Source organism: Lepidochelys kempii, chromosome 1 (genome assembly GCF_965140265.1).
Source record: "Lepidochelys kempii isolate rLepKem1 chromosome 1, rLepKem1.hap2, whole genome shotgun sequence".
NCBI classification, from domain to species: domain Eukaryota; kingdom Metazoa; phylum Chordata; order Testudines; family Cheloniidae; genus Lepidochelys; species Lepidochelys kempii.
This window is the reverse complement of record NC_133256.1, coordinates 290,526,386-290,546,521: the sequence shown is the minus strand read 5'-3', so window position 1 is coordinate 290,546,521 and position 20,136 is coordinate 290,526,386. Positions and strand designations below refer to the sequence as shown.

The following is a 20,136-nucleotide window of genomic DNA, read 5'->3' as shown; positions in this document are numbered from 1 at the left end:
CTAGCCATGACAGTGTTTAAGTTGTATTAGTGTGTATATATACCAATTTCATCTCCTAGTCAAGTGGTGTAATCATGGACCGCTGGTGAAAACATTCTTTCAGGAGGCTGAGTAAAACTGTCAGATCCTGCTCTCTGGGGTGAGGAGGTGTTGCAGTTTCTGTCCCAGCCTGGTGTGGAGGGAAGAGCCCATGGTGGAAGGGTAGAAGGAAAATGAGCCAACCACACACTCATCCAGCAGTAGTCGCTGCTGTTGGACCCAGCTCCACGCTCTGGTTCATTGGCTCTTGCCACTTTCAGACTTGCTGTGGCAGGCTCCGAATGATGGGGGACTAGCCATCTCACCTCCCCAACAGGGTAAGGGATGGGGGCGAAGGTCAGCAGCCCCACATAACACTCCAAAGTGAAGAAAAGATGCTGATACCAGGGCTCAAGGGATTGGAGGGCGGGGGGGGTTCCAGATGAGCCATAGGGAACTGGAGCCATTGAAGAAGGGAGAGGGGTGGGTGCAGCCAGGACTTGGAGGCATTTGGGGTGATTTATAAGGATTATATGGATTTCTGTGTTGGGAGGGCAGCAGAAGGGCACTGCAGGAGTAAGTATGGGTGGGCATCGGGAGAAGAGGGAGGTTGGGCAAGGGAAGTGGTTTAAGGGATGGTGGGGGCTATAGGGGAGGTTTTAAGAGGTGGGTTTGTTGGGGAATGGGACTTGGGATGGTGAGCGGTGGCGGGGGTTGGCAGGTGATGTTTTATGGGCACATTTGGGGAGATGGGAGTTGGGATGGTGGAGAGGTGAGATCAGTGGGGGGCTGTGGCAGGAGGAGGTTCTGTGGGGTTTGGGTTTAAATACGGGGTGGTGGCTGTGGGTTTATTTGGAGGGTGCAAAGAGGTTGGGTGTGTTTGGAGATGAGTTATTGGAGTTTGATGGGTTTAAGCAGGGGCTGGGAAGATGGGTTATTTGGGGGTTGGATAGGAGTCTGTGGGAGAGGGAGTTATTTGGGGTTCTGTGGTAAGGGGATTGTGGAGATCCATGGGGGGGGGCTGGGAGCGCAGGGAGCTATGTGGCAGTGCCCGTGGCCACAGTTGGCTGTGTCTGGCTCCATCTTCCACCTCCGTCTCACTTCTTCCCTCTCTCCCTCGCTGGCACTAACCCCCACTCCCCTCACAGGAATGGAGTCATTGCAACTGCACCGGGGCTGGGGCGGGGGCTGGCTTGCTGCATGCTGATTGTGCTCAAGATGGACTCTGCCTGCGGCATCACTATGGGGCCCCACAGATTCACCTCATCCCACTGCAGTGCTCTGGGGACTCTCCCTGTTTGTCCTCCTGCTCGGCAGTCAGGCAGCTCAGTGCTAAGCTGGCTCTGGCACCACAGGATGCAGAGCTATGCCTGCTGATCTGGTGGGCAGGTGGGCTCGCATTTGGAAGGGCTGAGCCTTTTCTACCATTAGCTATCTGCTACCGCTGACTGTAAGAAATATCTTCAATATTTGTGGCTCCAGTGTCCAGGTAATCTACCAGTTCTGTTATTCAGGAGCAAAAATATGCATTAGCCATAGTCCTGTATTAACCATTTCTTGGCTTTGAGCAATTAATGACTGAAGAATCTTTCGTTCTTCTAGTTGTTAAAAAAACAAAAGATTGTGTAGCTCTCCACAGAAGTTTTTTTTTCCCTCTGGAGGCGTGGAGATATTAACATAGGATAAACAGCAATCTTTGATTCTTCTATGTCACTTGGTATTTTGGGAGCATCAGCGGTGGCAGATCACTTGTATCCTTGGGACTGAGTCCTCTAAAGAAACACAGGATTGGTAAATAAAATTCTATGTGATTATTTATTTGCCAAAGCTCCATGTAGACAGGTAAATCTTACTTCAAAAGGTTTTGCTTTTGTGTTTGGTTTTTTTTTGTTTGGTTGGTTGGTTTTTTGTCCTGTGATGCTGCTATAAGCTCTGGGTGTGCTGACATCAAGAGCTACAGAATTTCAGTGAGCATCATGTTGTTTGCACTGTTATGACCTGTTTTTCCTTTCGAGAGCAGCAATATGTATTCAGCAGTATTGTTAGCTTAAAACACCTAGTCTTGGACTAACTCGTATTAAACCTTGGAGTCTGACCTGTGTGCCAGAATCAGATGAGGTGAAACAAGACCTACTTGAAAATACTCCTGAACATACTATTTTTTTCCTTAAAAACCTAACTGAACTCTTTCCAGTTTCTGATTAGAAATCTAGAATAAATTCTAGATAATACTTCAGCATTTTGGACAAATGCATGTTGCCTCACCTTCTCTAAAACTGTTGTGGGTCAGGTTCCTTTACCAACAACTGGGAGGACATTTGGTTCCAATCAGTGTCTGCTTTTGAAGGAATCAGTCTGTTCCTTTCAGGCATCTTGTAGTCTTTACTCCCTCTTCTAAAGCCCAAGTTTGTAACATTTCCACTTACTTGTCATGACATCAAATCCTGAAAATGTAATCTGTGAGAAAGCAAGATACTTGCTTTTGGAGCACTACACAGTGTATGTCTTGTAACCTAAACTAACTACTTCTGTACCCATCTTATTTCTGTAAATATTTTAGTGTCTCACAGAGTTCCTAACCAAAAAAAGCTGTGTTCTAATTTTCATTACTATTTTCTTAATCAATGCTTTTTTTTAGTGATTCTTTTGCTGTAACTGACTTTGCTAATGACTTTAAAGATATTAAGATGTCCCAGGTTGAGAGTCTTGAATTGGCCTTTTGTTAACGGAAGCCACTCCTCTGCTCGGAGATTTCCGAGGGAAGAGCTCCTCTGTCACACTGACCAGCATCCAGCCTGGAAACCAGTACTGAGCCCGGTATCGATACTCAAGACCTGGAACTACAGGATCTGGTCAGTGCAGAAGAAGAGGAGGAGGGCCCCCTGCTAGTGCAGACCATCTCCTCCCGAGAGAAGGCAGTGTCAGGTATGGGTGGCTCGACACCTCAAAAAGACTTCAGAGCTCACCAGGATCTGTTGAAGAGAGTGACCTCAAACCTAGGGCTGGAAGTGGAGGTACTGAAAGACTCCTCCCACAGCCTGGTCAACACCTTGGCCGCAGTGGCCCTGTTGAGGGTGGCCCTACCCCTCAATGAGGCCAGTATTGGTTCAATCAAAACCTTATGGCAGATGCCTCCCACTTCAAAGGGCAGAGAAGAAGTACTTTGTTCCCACCATGTGGTATGAGTACTTATATTCCCATCCCCCTCCTGGGTCTCTTTGTGGTCTTTGCGGCCAACAAAAGAGACAGGCAGGGGCTGCAAGGTGTGACCCCCCCAAGGCGAAGGATTCAAAGAAACTAGACCTTTTTGGTAGAAAAGTTTATTCTACTTGTGGTTTGCCCCTCCGCATCTCCAGCGAGTAGGCATTGCTCGGGAGGTATGACTCTAACATCTGGGATCCATTTCAAAATTGAAAAACTCGCTGCCCCAGGAGTCCAAACAGAGATTCTCTGCTTTGGTGGAGGAAGGGAAGGCTATAGCCAGGGCTTCCCTGCAAGCTGCCCTTGACATCGTGGATGCAGCTGCCAGAATTATGGCATCAGCAGTAGTCATGTAAAGATGCTCCTGGTGCCAGTCCTCAGGCCTATCTTTGAGGTTCAACAGTCCCTTTTGGACCTTCGGTTCGAGGGAGTTTCCCTCTTCTCAGAGCAGATGGATGCGAAGCTCCATGGTCTGAAAGATTCTAGAGCCACCCTCAAGTTCCTGGACCTCTGTGCCCAGCACCTTCAAGGAAGCACTTCAGACCTCAACGGCCAGTCCAGGTCTTGGCTGTGCCAGGGCCTGTTTAAGAAGGAAAGCAGGGCTATAAGCAGAGACAACCACGCCCACTTGCTTCAACCTTGCTACCGGGCCCTCACAAATATTCGCCAGGCCCCAAGCAGAAATGTTCCCTAGTGCATAATCTTCTCATCAGGTCAAATGGGACAACAACTGGATGGTAGACTTCCTCCTAATTATCTGCAGGACACATCTGAATTTGCCATCTGAAGTCCTGCTGATTTAACTCCTGTCTATAATCTCTTCAAGAACTGAACATTTTCATAAAAATTGTTTAGTCTCTCTCAACATGTAGACAAAGTGAAATAGTTTCCCCCAACTTTCATAGCTGTCTTCTAAGTGGTGACATCTGAGATTATAGAAGAGGTGACAGCTCTGAATTTCAGAAGTACTTACTTTGGGTATGTCTACACTGCAGTTAGACACCCACAGCTGGCCTGTGCCAGCTGACTCAGTCTAAGGGGCTATTTAACTACCGTGTAGATGCTCAAGCTGCAGCCCGAATTCTGGGACCCTTGCACCTACCAGGGAGCCAGCACAAGCCCAGTCATCTATGTCGCAATTAAACAGCTCTTTAGCCCAAGCCCCAGAAACTTGAGTCTGCTGGCACAGGTCAGCCACAGGTTTTTAATCGCAGTGTAGACATACGTTTTATCAGATAAATGCCATGTGTTCCAATCCCACAGTTTGTGTCTTGTTGTATTGGAGCATTGAAATGGTTGTAAAGAAAAGACAAAAATAATCTGCAGCAAATCTATGGCTCTACTCAGACCAGTCTGAATAGGTATTCTGAGAAAGACAGAAACCCATGTGTATTATATAGGTTTGAGGTTTTACAGTAACCAAGGGTATATGTTTTGGTTTTCATTTTTATTGATGTTGCTATGTTGGGAGCTACAGTAGGTCAGGGTAAGGTCACATGGTCAGATTAAAACTTTCAAAAAATAAGGCCATCGCATTTTTTTTCTGATCACCTACTCATATTACTAAATGTTATGTTACATTTGAATACTTTTTGGTAATCTTAATTATTACTTACAGACCAAATTCAATTTAAAGCAACACTGTTAACTAGTATATTTGTATGAATCTTTTAAAAATCAATTCTAATGGAAACTGTATTTTTGCCTATTGAGAGTATTTCTCTGCAGGACTTACAGCCCATGCAAAAAAATGTTGTGGGGGAGGGGGACAAATGTGACATGCACATGTGAATGTGAGATCACATGCATGGGGTTTTTCTATAGGCTTGTGCTCTTGTCTACTCACCATAGACAAGAATAATTTGCCTAAAAAGGGGAGAGAAGTTTGATGGTGATAAAAAAATATTCTTTCTCTCCCCGTTTGAGTGGTGAAACTGATGCTGTGCTTCTCCCCTTTCAATCCTCCCCATCATCTTCAGTTAGCTTCCGAAGGAGGTTGTAAACAAGTAAGAGGAAGAGGACCCAGCTGTACTCAGTCACTCCCTTTATCCTTACTAGGAAGAGGATGGGAAGGAAAAAGAGCTGCCTGTTCCTAGAACCCCCTCTTGCTTGGAGAAGGAGAATGCAGGAGACCCTTGTACTGTGTAGTGGAGGAACTCGGTCCAGTCCATGTGTGTTTGTGTGGCATAGCAAATGGGAGTATGTGATATGGGGGACATCTTTGAGGGAGCAGAGAAGGCAAATTGATAGTTTTTGTTTTAAGTAAAGCTGCATGAGAAAATGGTGTAAAAACTGGATGATGACAAAGTCTGAGTTGAAGGGAAAAGTCATGCTGAATTTTCCAAGATGTTATCAATGGTTTTTCAGTAGTTCTCATGAAAGGATTCCCTTTAAATGCTAACCCAAGAATGCAGACTTGTTCAGAGAACAAATAAAAGGTTTCATCAGACAAGCTAAGGCCTTTGGAGAACTGTTTTAGCTGTCTGTATAATAAACAGCATCAGAAGGCATTATTATGGATGGCTTTCTGTATTATCTCTATTCTGTAGTTTATAAGGTTTCCAGGATGGCATTAAGACCTGATACAAATCGCACTGAAGCAGAATAGGTTTTGTAAATCAGCCCAGAGATGTCTCTGCTTAGTGGCCAGTGCCATTGGTGGGCAACAAGTAACCATTAAAGGAAGCACAGAACCCAAACAGGTTATAAATACAATGCTAGCATTTTAAAGTTAAATCATTAAAGGAAGCTGATCTAACCAGCCACTGAGAATTACTGTGGAAGGTCACTGCACTTTTCACTGAATGTTGTTAGATGAGAAATTGTCTTTAGGTTTGAATTTGATTGGCTCTGTCAGGAAAAGATAGAATATCAGTCCATTGCTGTTACTAGTATTTGATATTTTGACATGTTCATCCATGTAAATAACCATATTTTCTTATCACTCTTGTAACCTTGATGCTTCGACCAGGAGAAGCCAGTTTATTAGTCTTCCAAGTTCTTAAAGAAGCTGTAGTAAATACTTGTAAACAATGTCTTTTCCCACGGTTGGTGGAAGGTAGACTCTCAACCTTGAAACACAATATTTAATCTCTATTATGGCTTGTTCTTGGGGCATTGGAAGTGTATACTGCATTCTGTCGGTGAAACTTTTCAAAAGCCATCCCTCATGGTAGTGCCAGTAATGACAACTGCCACTGTAGCAACTAGGCTTGGTATAAAACCATTACATTTGTTGGGTAGAAATTTTAGATATTTTACTTCTTAGTAGTAGTATTACTATCAATTTTGGAGTAACTGCACCTTTGACCTTCTCCATGGTCTGCTCTGGGAATGCCAGTTCGGGTTTCAGGACTTTAGCCTACATCTCCCTGGACAGGAATCTCTGTCCCTTCTTTCTCCAGAAAGGCTTTTAGGCCACAGTCCCCTGCAGTGCACTTTGATGTCCCCAGCAAGCCAGTTTGACTGTAGACAGCACCTAAACTCTGCTCTCTCTCCGAGGGCTGTGAACAGTGTATGGCACACAGCTCGTTTTCAGCAGAGTACATCTATTGAGGACATAAAGCATATAGAAAATAAAGAAATAAACATAAAAGGACTTACCCTGTCACTAAACATACCAGAAATTGCCCAAGGCCTTGGCAAGTTAAAAAGCTTCCAACCCTTCTGGCAAGGGCTTGGCTCCCCCCTTGGGCAAAAGTTCATGTCAGTTGGAAAGAATGCTCTGAGTCTTTTTAAACTCAACTGTTCTATGCCAAGTTCTTCTTTTGTACCTTTGCCTTTCCTCTGGGACTGCCCTAACCCCAATATATGAAAACCGCTCTAGAGGGAAGTACTTCTCTGGAGCTGCTTACAAACTCAGGCACTTGAGTAATCTCTCCCCACTATTACTTCCTGGGGGAGCTGTGCTACCTCCCACCTTGGATTTGCCTACAATCCCTGACCCACAGTGATACATACAACATTCATAAATGTAATACGTGATCCCCAAATACACTGAATATGGCTGCAATACTTATCGTAATTACTGCTTCTACAGAATGTTGTAATTTCTTTCCTGCAGGTATTATAGTTCAGTTATTAACAGGCAAATATTTATTTTATTTGACTTACAGAAAAATGGCTACTGTAACAAAGATTGAGCATTTTTTGCAAAGCTAATTAAAATCACCCTTTTTATTTTAAGTATTTAATATTTCCGTTCACAGTGTCTGAGCAACACACCTCCACTAACAGAATACTTCCTAAATGACAAATATCAGGACGAGCTAAATTTTGACAATCCTTTAGGAATGCGAGGTGAAATAGCAAAAGCTTATGCAGAGCTCATCAAGCAAATATGGTCAGGAAAATACAGCTACGTCACACCAAGAGCATTTAAGGTTGGTATTACTTAAATTATAATTTGAGTTTGAATGTATACAGTGAATTTGTTTTCGCAGCTGAAGTATATGAAATGTATAAAACATATAACAAATAATTAGGGCTGTCAATCACAGTTAACTCACACTGTTAACTCAAAAAAATTAATCATGATTAAAAAAATTAATTGCGATTAATCACAGTTTTAATTGCACTGTTAAACTATAGAATACCAGTTGAAATTTATTAAATATTTTAGATGTTTGTTCTACATTTTCATATGTATTGTATTCAGTGTTGTAATTGAAATCAGTGTATATTATTTTTATTACAAATCTTTGCACTGTAAAAACGATAAAAAATAGTATGTTTCAGTTCACCTCATACAAGTATTGTAGTGCAGTCTTTTTGTCGTGAAAGTGCAACTTATAAATGTAGATTTTTTTTTTTTGTTACATAACTACACTCAAAAACAAAACTCCAGAGGACATGCTTCCATGCTGATGATGCTCATTTAAAAAAAAATGTGTTAAATAAATTTGTGACTGAAATCTTTGTGGGATAATTATATGTCCCCTGCTTTGTTTTACCCGCATTCTGCCATATATTTTATGTTATAGCAGTCTCAGATGATGACCCAGCACATGTTCATTTTAAGAATACTTTCACTGCAAATTTGACCATATACAAAGAATGTGAGATTTCTAAAGATAGCTACAGGTCTCAACCCAAGGTCTAAGAATCTGAAGTGCCTTCCAAAATCTGAGAGGGACAGGGTGTGGAGCAGGCTTTCAGAAGTCTTAAAAGAGCAACATTCTTTTAAGTTCCGATGCAGAAATTACAGAGCCCAAACCACCAAAAAAGAAAATCAACCTTCTGCTGGTGGCATCTGACTCAGATAATAAAAATGAACCTGCATCAGGCCACACTGCTTTGGCTAGTTATTGAGCAGAACCCATCATCAGCATGGATGCATGTCCTCTAGAATGGTGGTTGAAGAATGAAGGGACATATGAATCTTTAGCTGATCTGGCACATAAATATCCTGTGACGCAGGCTAGAACAGTGCCATGCGAATGCCTGTTCTCACTTTAAGGTGACATCATAAACAAGTAGTGGCAAGCCTTATTTCCTGCACATGTAAACAAACTTGTTTGTCTGAGCAATTGACTGAACAAGAAATAGGACTGAATGGACTTGCAGGCTCTAAAATTTTACATTTTGTTTTTGAATGCATGTTTTTTTTGTAGATAATTCTACATTTGTAAGTTCAATTTTCACGATAAAGAGATTGCATGACAGTACTTGTATTAAGTCAGGGGTGGACAAACTTTTTGGCCTGAGGGCCACAGCTAGGTAGAGAAATTGCATGCAGGGCCATGAATATAGGGCTAGGGCAGGAGGTTGGGGTGTGGGAGGGGGTGTGGTGTGCAGGAAGGGGCTCAAGGCAAGGGATAGGGGCACAGGAAGGGTGCAGGTTGTACGAGGGGGCTCAGGGCAGGGGGTTGGGGTGCAGAGTGTGGGAGGGGGCTCAGGGCAGGGGGTTGGGGGCTCAGGGCAGGAGGTTGATGTGCAGGAGGGGTGCGGCAGGGGCTCAGGGCAGGGGGTTGGGATGCAGGCTCTGGGCTGGCACTGCTTAACTTGAGCGGCTCTGGGGTGGCAGTGGCGTGCAGCAGGGCTAAGGCAGGCTTGTGGTTCCCCTTTCCCAGCCAGTGGGAGGTGCGTGGGGTGGTGCCTGCAGGCAAGGGCAGCGTGTGGAGCCCTCTGCCCCCTCCTCCTCCCCCAGAGGCCACAGGGACGTGGTGCCAGCCGCTTCTGGGAGTGGCGTCTGCCTTAACCTCGCAGCACCACAGGGGTGGCAATCGCGTGGGCTGGATCCAAAGCCCTGACGGGCCAGATCTGGCCTGCAGGCCGTAGTTTGCCCACCTCTGTATTAGAATTGAAAAATACTGTTTCTTTTATTTTTTATTTTTTTACAAAAATAAATATAAAGTAAGCACTGTACACTTTGTATTCTGTGTTGTAATTGAAATCAATATATTTGAAAATGTAGAAAACATCCAAAAATATTTATAAATGGTATTCTATTGACAGCCGTACAAATAATTTTAAAAAATGAGTTTTGAAACAGTGTGCTAGCGGTCCATTCAGTTGACTGCCTCTTAACAATTTAGAGCAACAAGGTGGGTGAGGTAATATCTTTTATTGGACCAACTTCTGTTGGTGAGACAAGCTTTTGAAAATTCTCCCTCTCCCAGATGCCTCTCTTTAAAAAGTCCAATATTATCTGACCTCCCTTGTTTCTCTAATATCCTGGGACCAATGCAGCTACAACAACTCTGTACACATCATAACAATTTTTCAGTCAACTATTTACTTTCTTAAGAAAAATCCCCCCCAAAAAATCTAGTTACTCTTTTTGCCGTGCTTTGTATTCATTATATATTTTAATTCAAAATGTTAGTTCTAGCGTCATTTCTGTAGTGCTACATCTTTCCCTTGACTGATTTTCGGGCTGTTTCATCTTGACTTTAACATGCTCTCAAGATGTTTTTTCTATAGTTTAGTCAGAAGTTTATGTAATTTTTCTGGGCTCTTTTACAAGAATAAGACTTTTTTTCTTTATGCTTATTTGAATAATTTAGAAACATAAGACGATTTACGAAATATTTCCTGTATTATGCTTCCCTTTAAAAAGTAATGTGGACTGTTCATAGTATTTTAAATAGGACACCACTGATTCATTTTACTGTGCTATAATTTCCTCTTTCTTTAATTTGATACTGTATTTTTATATCCCAGATCTTTGTTAGCTTTTGGTTATTGTTAATAAGCATACTAATGTTTTTAGTTGTTGTTAATCCTCATTGTCTTCTGGTCACTTACTTCTCTACCATATATTTTTTTGCTTCCATGTTATTTTCCTTTCATTAATATTTTTACCTTATAAGTCTCTTCTTACAGTGTTTTGTCTCTTGCATATGTCTGTCAGTTATAGTCTTTTTTTTTCTATTGTTTACATTTGTGGGGGATTGCGAGAGGTTTTTTTTTTCTTTTCATGTTTACTGCACTAGATTAACCCCCCACTGGTGATAGCTGTCCTCAGCAGTAGGAGGGCATTGCACCGTGGGGCTGTTTCACCACCCAGAAAGCAAATAATGTTTACCCAGCGAGGGCAGCATTAAACTGTGGCCAGAGCTCCATTAGTGCCCTGCCTGTAGAGGCTGAGGGGAGGAGGTGCTGAATCCTTGCATCATTTCTACTTCTGTCTTCCATCATGGACATGCCCCTTTGCCGGCCATACCACCACTTCCCTACTCTTGGGGTGGCACTCTGGCTCCAGGCTCCCTCGTTAGCAGTGATTGATCTGCCATTGTTTGCCAGCCCCAAATCATTTCTGAAAAAAATATCCTCCTTGACCCTTCTTCGTCATTCAACTGGTTTGACGAGCTTTAGCCTGCTTCTCTTGTACTAACATAGCAGCCTGTACGCCTATTTTTTCATTATAGTGTTTACCACTATGGCACTTTCCATATAGTATCTGAATGTCTCACAAACATTTAAGAATTTATCCTTACAATGCTCCCCTTTACAAATGGGGACACTGAGTTACAGAGAGGTGTTAAGTGACTAGTCAAAGGAGTAATCTGTAGTATAGTTGGGAATAGAACCCAGACCTCCTGCGTACCAGTGCAGTGTTTTTTAACCACAAAAACATCCTTCCTCTCCAAGAGCTCCTCCCATAGCTCCATGCAAGCATGTTCAGCTATGTAATATTCCTTGCTATGGCCCCTGAGTGGCAGCCATTCTTGAAAACACAAGGTACCAGATGCAATCATTGATTTCTAAGCATTGTTACGTGCTGGTAGCCCCTGGCTATTTATTAGTTTACACAAAATCAAACATTAAATTTCCCAAACTGAAAATTTTCATATATGCTCTCTAGACACAAGTGGGACGATTTGCACCTCAGTTTTCTGGATATCAGCAACAAGACTGTCAAGAACTTCTAGCTTTTCTTTTAGATGGTTTACATGAAGATTTGAATCGGATTAGGAAAAAGCCTTATATTCAATTAAAGGATGCAGATGGAAGGCCAGACAAGGTAATGTTCTTAGTATTGGTTTTCTTTGTGTTTTAGTTCATTACTTAATGCTACAGTATGTTGTAAGATATTGTTGCCCCTTTGTCAAGCATTAACATTTTGGGGGGCTGCTTAGTGGCAGAATTTAGTGGAAGAGAATTTAATGGATACAAAGACTCAAGATATTTTCTAGTCTCATTTATTTACATGTACACAATTCCTGATTACTTTGAAAAGAGATAGCAAAAAGAGCATCAAGGCTATACAGAGATAATTCCACTTGCAGAGACTCCATCCAACACACCAAGAAAAGCAGGTGCATTTTGGCCCCCTGGTCTTGCAGTCTCTTTCTTTCAGCATACTTGTCAGTTCCTGTTTCCTGCCTCTCTCATCTATACTCCTAATTGGGGAAACTCCACAGCCCTAAGTTGCTTGTCTGTAGAGCATCATTATACACACTAACCCTGGGCTACTTCAGATGGGGATTTTTGTCTTCAACTTCCTTTTTGTCCAGTTACTCAGCCAAATAGATCAAACATCCATTGGAGCGGATTTCTGAGTCTCTATCCTAACAAGTGTTTAACTCTCACAATCCCCTTAACAAGTGAGGTGTCATTGCTGTAGTCAGCCCGTGTGCAGTCCTTGGGGTCAGACTTTTTTTTTTGTACATTTAATCCATGTAATGGATAGTCTCATATTAACGACTTGTATCAGTAATACATAACATGCATTTCATTAGTGTGGTTTTTTTGCTATAACCCAAGTTCTATTTTAATTGTAGGTGGTTGCTGAGGAAGCCTGGGAGAACCATTTAAAAAGAAATGATTCCATCATTGTAGATATATTTCATGGTCTTTTTAAATCCACCCTTGTTTGCCCTGAATGTGCAAAGATTTCTGTAACCTTTGATCCCTTTTGTTACTTGACACTTCCATTACCCATGAAAAAAGAACGCACTTTGGAAGTTTATTTAGTTAGAATGGATCCACTTACTAAACCTATGCAGGTAAGAAATATTTTGTTTACGTAAAACGTCTGTGGTGTTAAAATCTTTTTTTCTGTTCATGTTTTTAACACTTGACAGAACAGGCAGTAAATCTGACAAATTAAATTTGTCAGGATGGTACGGTTTTTTGACTTTCATCTCTGTTACTTATTAATGAGGAAACTTTGTAAAAGACACATTTTACTATAACTCTACTGAATTTCAAGGAAGATATTGATCATTTATTTTACTACTATATTAATTTCCCCTAACCTTTTAAATCCAGGCTGTGTTCTTTATTATTATTATTTATTATTAGTTTGTTTCAAATATTGTCAAAATAATCTACTTGCTATGCAAACATAAAGAAATGCACAGTCCCTGCCCCAAGTCTAAAATGATGACAAACATCAAAAGTTCGGTGGAGTACAATGCACTAGTAAAGTGAGTTCTTGATACAGATTTTTATTTTTTATTAAATATGTAAACTATGCCCAGTTGCCCTCAACTTTCCATTATTAGTCAGCAAATATTCTGTAGTCATCAAAGGATCTTCAGAAAATATTTGAATGTGGAAAGGGTGGTCTTGTGGGCCAATTCAAGAGGGAATTAGATGCGAAAGGAGTGACTTGGAACAGAGCCCATAGACTATTGTGGGAGAAGCAGACATTGAGATTCACAGACTGTAGTTGGTGGAAGAGATTGTAGGAGATATGTAAGGGTGGTTAAATAGGAAGGGGCTGAGTTGTGAAAGCCCTTGAATACTTGAACCTGGTGTAGTAGAGGTGGGGGAACAGTGGAAGATGGGAGAGAAGAGTGACAATGCCAGAACCGAGTTACTTTAGCAGCAATATTTTTTGGACTGAAGAGGGCAATGTGCATGTTAAGGAGGCCAGAAAGGAGGCAGGTACAGTAAGTGAGGTGGGAGACAAGAACCCGATGAGTTATGGCTGCAGGAGCAGAAAGGAGTTTGGCTTGTGGAGGGGGAAAAGTCAAGGTTTGGACAAAATCTGGTTGGATGGGTCAAGGGAAAGAGGAGTCGAAGATAGCAGTTACACAACTGAGTAATAGATAAGATAGTAAAAAGAAAAGGAGTACTTGTGACACCTTAGAGACTAACAAATTTATTTGAGCATAAGCTTTCGTGAGATGCAGCCGATGAAGTGAGCTATAGCTCATGAAAGCTTATGCTCAAGCTCACTTCATCGGCTGCATCTCACGAAAGCTTATGCTCAAATAAATTTGTTAGTCTCCAAGGTGCCACAAGTACTCCTTTTCTTTTTGCGAATACAGACTAACACAGCTGCTACTCTGAAACCAGAGAAGATAGTAACATTAGTAGTAAATGGAGAATAGTGTAGCAGAGAGGGAGGAAAAAAGCAGGAGTTGAGTTTAGGTGCATTGCGTTTAAGGTAATAGTGTGACTTTCAGGAGAAGTTGAAGAGACAGGTTGAGCCCTCATGGTTGGATATGAAATTTTTTTTCATTTGGAAATTAACTCATGAGATAATTGTCTGTTTCTAGTTACTCTTGTGTCTCTTTGATGCACATAAGTGCTAAGAAATGTCCGTCTGAAATCTTCTTGGGACAAACTATGCATGCACAGACAGACATGTTTCTGGACACAATCCTGAAGAGCTTAATATTAAATCTTTGTTTTGGTCATCTGATCGGTGTTCTGCATCTCCATGCAGGAGCCCAAAGTTCAATCACTTCCCCAGGGTGAAAGTGCTGCAAAATAATGTCTGTCATCACACAAAACAGCAATCCATTTGGCAAGTTAAAAAGTTGCATTTTTAGTCTTTGAAAAAGCACTGGCAAGCCTACAGTGAGAAAGATTGCCAAGAATTAAAAATAATCATCTTCGGAGTTCTTACCATAGTTAAAGAAAAATTTCACCTGCTTGTTGTTCCTACCAGTTTTTTCTGAAACCTTGAGTAGTATCTAGAACATCTAACTTCAGTGTTGTTATAATAGTTGTTAACACCGTGTGACCATGCTTGGATTGACTTGACTTCTTTTTCCTTTGTACTTAATGGAATTTAAAAAAAAAAAAAAAATCTAGGGGGAGGATTGCTGCATATCTCCATGAAAGTTTCATCTGGCCCTCTCAGGAGGATACAAGGGACACCCTTGTGTGCATAAACAACATTGCTCTGCATGTCCCCTCAACCTTATCCTACCAGGATATGAAAAGCAGATAACACTATTTCTGTTCATTGCACTGCTACCGTTTCTCGTACAAGTAAAACAATGAAAAATAGATACCTGTGTCCTATTAACTTAAGAGTTGGGCTGGGCGCCTCTTTACATTTAAACACTGTAAGGAAAAACGCATGCACGCACTTACACAAGATTCCTTCCCCTTCATCGGGCTCATCCATGCATAACTGTTGGGACTGTCTAGGCTGTGGTGGAGTCTTGACAGGTCCTGGCTTGTGGCATAGCTGGATACCCTCACCCCCACACTGGGTTCCCCTCCTCGTGCCCAGAGCAGGGGTCTCTGTCCAGGCTTCTCCTAGGTGTCCACAGTGTCTGTGGGTGCTGGTGGGCATCTCATGCAGCATTTTATAAAAGCATCAGGTCTGTGGCTCATCACCAGATTGATTGCTAGCCTCCTTGGCCTTGTATGCCTGTCACAGTTCCTTTGCTTTCATGCAGCACTGTTACTGATCCCTTTTGTACCCCTTCTCCTGCATCCCCTGTGCAATCTGCTCGTAGATGTCCACGTTCGTATGATTGGTCTGTAGTTGTGCCTGCACAGCTTCTTCTACCCACGGGCACAGGAGATCCAATATCTCCTGTCTCTCTAGGCAGGAGCATGTCTAGTACATGGAGCTGATGTGGTCGGTTAGACAGCTGCACACAAGGGAGAGCTGCTAGGTGTGCTTGCCATGGTGGGCAATCAGGAAAAGGCATTTCAGAAATACACAGGAGACTCCAGGGCAGTGGAATTCACAATTGTGACTAGAACAGTCAGTGTTGCAGAGAACAGCATTGTTGGAACAGCTGCTGGAGAACGGTTAGAGTTGACATAGGTCATGCAGTGTCTGCACTTACACTGCATTGACCTTAGTAGGTCGACTAAACGTTAATGAAGTCCCTACCCTCTGTTTGCCAGAAGATGGGAATAGGCAACAAGGGATGGATCACTTGATGATTACCTGTTCTGTTCATTCCCTCTGGGGCACCTGGCACTGGCCACTGTTGGAAGACAGGCTACAGGGCTAGATGGAACTTGGGTCTGAGCCAATATGGTCGTTCTTTTGACTATGGCCCAAAGTCATTTGGGGAGGTGGTTTAACTGTGTCACCATAATGGGTTGCTTATGTTTTCCAGAGACAAATTTGAGTGTAGACTTACGCATAAATAGGTCAAGGCAAAGCGGATTACTTTGACCTAACTTTGCCCTGGTCTACACTAGGACTTTAGGTCGAATTTAGCAGCATTAAATTGATGTAAACCTGCACTCGTCCATACGATGAAGCCCTTTATTTCGACTTAAAGGGCTCTTAAAATCGATTTCCTTACTCCACCCCTGACAAGTGGATTAGCGCTTAAATCGGCCTTGCCGGCTTGAATTTGGGGTACTGTGGACACAATTAGACGGTATTGGCCTCCGGGAGCTATCCCAGAGTGCTCCATTGTGACCGCTCTGGACAGCACTCTCAACTCAGATGCACTGGCCAGGTAGACAGGAAAAGAACCACGAACTTTTAAATCTCATTTCCTGTTTGGCCAGCGTGGCAAGCTGCAGGTGACCATGCAGAGCTCATCAGCACAGGTGACCATGATGGAGTCCCAGAATCGCAAAAGAGCTCCAGCATGGACCGAATGGGAGGTACGGGATCTGATCGCTGTTTGGGGAAAGGAATCCGTGCTATCAGAACTCCGTTCCAGTTTTCAAAATGCCAAAACCTTTTGTCAAAATCTCCCAGGGCATGAAGGACAGAGGCCATAACAGGGACCCGAAGCAGTGCCGCGTGAAACTGAAGGAGCTGAGGCAAGCCTACCAGAAAACCAGAGAGGCGAACGGCCGCTCCGGGTCAGAGCCCCAAACATGCCGCTTCTATGATGAGCTGCATGCCATTTTAGGGGGTTCAGCCACCACTACCCCAGCCGTGTTGTTTGACTCCTTCAATGGAGATGGAGGCAATACGGAAGCAGGTTTTGGGGACGAAGATGATGATGATGAGGTTGTAGATAGCTCACAGCAAGCAAGCGGAGAAACCGGTTTTCCCGACAGCCAGGAACTGTTTCGCACCCTGGACCTGGAGCCAGTACCCCCCGAACCCACCCAGGGCTGCCTCCTGGACCCAGCAGGCGGAGAAGGGACCTCTGGTGAGTGTACCTTTTAAAATACTATACATAGTTTAAAAGCAAGCATGTGAAAGGATTACTTTCCCTTGCATTCGTGGTTCTCCTAGATGTACTCCTAAAGCCTTTGCAAAAGGTTTCTGGGGAGGGCAGCCTTATTGCGTCCTTCATGGTAGGACACTTTACCACTCCAGGCCAGTAACACGTACTCGGGAATCATTGTACAACAAAGCATTGCAGTGTATGTTTGCTGGCATTCAAACAACATCCGTTCTTTATCTCTCTGTGTTATCCTCAGGAAAGTGAGGTATAATTCATGGTCACCTGGTTGAAATAGAGTGCTTTTCTTCAGGGGACACTCAGAGGAGCCCATTCCTGCTGGGCTGTTTGCCTGTGGCTAAACAGAAATGTTCCCCGCAGTTAGCCACAGGGAGGGGGGAAGGTTGAGGGGGTAGCCACGCGGTGGGGGGAGGCAAAATGCGACCTTGTAACGAAAGCACATGTGCTATGTATGTAATGTTAACAGCAAGGTTTACCCTGAAAGAGTGTAGCCACTGTTTTATAAAATGTCTTTTTAAATACCGCTGTCCCTTTTTTTTTTTCTCCACCAGCTGCATGTGTTTCAATGATCACAGGATCTTCTCCTTCCCAGAGGCTAGTGAAGCTTAGAAAGAAGAAAAAACGCACTCGCGATGAAATGTTCTCCGAGCTCATGCTGTCCTCCCACACTGACAGAGCACAGACGAATGCGTGGAGGCAAATAATGTCAGAGTGCAGGAAAGCACAAAATGACCGGGAGGAGAGGTGGCAGGCTGAAGAGAGGGCTGAAGCTCAAATGTGGCGGCAGCGTGATCAGAGGAGGCAGGATTCAATGCTGAGGCTGCTGGAGGACCAAACCAGTATGCTCCAGTGCATGGTTGAGCTGCAGCAAAGGCAGCTGGAGCACAGACTGCCACTACAGCCCCTGTGTAACCAACCGCCCTCCTCCCCAAGTTCCATAGCCTCCACACCCAGACGCCCAAGAACGCAGTGGGGGGGCCTCCGGCCAACCAGCTACTCCACCACAGAGGATTGCCCAAAAAAAAGAAGGCTGTCATTCAATAAATTTTAAAGTTGTAAACTTTTAAAGTGCTGTGTGGCATTTTCCTTCCCTCCTCCACCATCCTTCATGGGCTACTTTGGTAGTCATCCTCCTATTTGTGTGATGAATGAATAAAGAATGCATGAATGTGAAGCAACAATGACTTTATTGCCTCTGCAAGCGGTGATTGAAGGGAGGAGGGGCGGGCGGTTAGCTTACAGGAAGTAGAGTGAACCAAGGGGCGGGGGGTTTCATCAAGGAGAAACAAACAGAACTTTCACACCATAGCCTGGCCAGTCATGAAACTGGTTTTCAAAGCTTCTCTGATGCGTACCGCTCCCTCCTGTGCTCTTCTAACCACCCTGGTGTCTGGCTGCGCGTAACCAGCAGCCAGGCGATTTGCCTCAACCTCCCACCCCGCCATAAACGTCTCCCCCTTACTCTCACAGATATTGTGGAGCACACAGCAAGCAGTAATAACAGTGGGAATATTGGTTTCGCTGAGGTCTAAGCGAGTCAGTAAACTGCGCCAGCGCACCTTTAAACGTCCAAATGCACATTCTACCACCATTCTGCACTTGCTCAGCCTGTAGTTGAACAGCTCCTGACTACTGTCCAGGCTGCCTGTGTACGGCTTCATGAGCCATGGCATTAAGGGGTAGGCTGGGTCCCCAAGGATACATATAGGCATTTCAACATCCCCAACAGTTATTTTCTGGTCTGGGAATAAAGTCTCTTCCTGCAGCTTTTGAAACAGACCAGAGTTCCTGAAGATGCAAGCATCATGTACCTTTCCCGGCCATCCCACGTTGATGTTGGTGAAACGTCCCTTGTGATCCACCAGAGCTTGCAGGACTATCGAAAAGTACCCCTTGCGGTTTATGTACTCGGCGGCTTGGTGCTCTGGTGCCAAGATAGGGATATGGGTTCTGTCTATGGCCCCACCACAGTTAGGGAATCCCATTGCAGCAAAGCCATCCACTATGACCTGCACATTTCCCAGGGTCATTACCCTTGATATCAGCAGATCTTTGATTGCGTGGGCTACTTGCATCACAGCAGCCCCCACAGTAGATTTGCCCACTCCAAATTGATTCCCAACTGACTGGTAGCTGTCTGGCGTTGCAAGCTTCCACAGGGCTATCGCCACTCGCTTCTCAACTGTGAGGGCTGCTCTCATCTTGGTATTCATGCGCCTCAGGGCAGGGGAAAGCAAGTCACAAAGTTCCATGAAAGTGCCCTTACGCATGCGAAAGTTTCACAGCCACTGGGAATCATCCCAGACCCGCAACACTATGCGGTCCCACCAGTCTGTGCTTGTTTCCCGAGCCCAGAATCGGTGTTCCACAGCATGAACCTGCCCCATTAGCACCATGATGCATGCATTGGCAAGGCCCATGCTTTCAGAGAAATCTGTGTCCATGTCCTGATCACTCACGTGACCGCGCTGACATCGCCTCCTCGCTCAGTATCGCTTTGCCAGGTTCTGGTGCTGCATATGCTGCTGGATAATGCGTGTGGTGTTTAATGTGCTCCTAATTGCCAAAGTGAGCTTAGCGGCCTCCATGCTTGCCTTGGTATGGCGTCCGCACAGAAAAAAGGTGCGGAACGATTGTCTGCCGTTGCTCTGACGGAGGGAGGGGCGACTGACGACACGGCTTACAGGGTTGGCTTCAGGGAGCTAAAATCAGCAAAGGGGGTGGCTTTACATCAAGAAGTATTTCAGGCAGGACTTCACGGAGGGTTCCAATAAGAAATGGTGCACCTAAGTTATTGTTCTTATTGGAACAAGGAGGTTAGCCTGGCCTCTGATTGATACATGGCTAGATTTACCTTGCTGCACCTTCTCTGTGAGTGACTGCAGTGTGACCTAGAGGAATGAGTCCCCTAGACAGGGGAGGAGGCAAATGAGTACAAAATAAATCTGGTCTATTTCTTGTTTTGATCCACTCCATCTATCTTTTACATCTTTGGCTGGCAGCAGACGGTGCAGAAGGACTGCATGCCATCCACATCTCATGGCTGCTCAGCAGAAGATGGTACAGTACGACTGCTAGCCATCCTCATCTCTTGCCTGCCTGGCAGAAG

The 20,136-nt window shown here is 44.0% G+C and overlaps 1 protein-coding gene across 10 annotated transcripts in view; it reads left to right on the top strand.

Moving 5' to 3' along the window:
• The window catches only part of USP15 (ubiquitin specific peptidase 15), a 136,921-nt gene that overhangs the window by 100,573 nt on the left and 16,212 nt on the right, over positions 1-20,136 (top strand). For 7 of the 10 annotated variants that reach the window (XM_073327929.1, XM_073327928.1, XM_073327937.1 and 4 more), the window contains 3 exons: positions 7,428-7,601; positions 11,528-11,686; positions 12,447-12,671. In XM_073327929.1, the coding sequence (XP_073184030.1) occupies positions 7,428-7,601; positions 11,528-11,686; positions 12,447-12,671 (558 nt within the window). The other 3 variants (XM_073327931.1, XM_073327938.1, XM_073327930.1) reach the window with 3 other exon arrangements.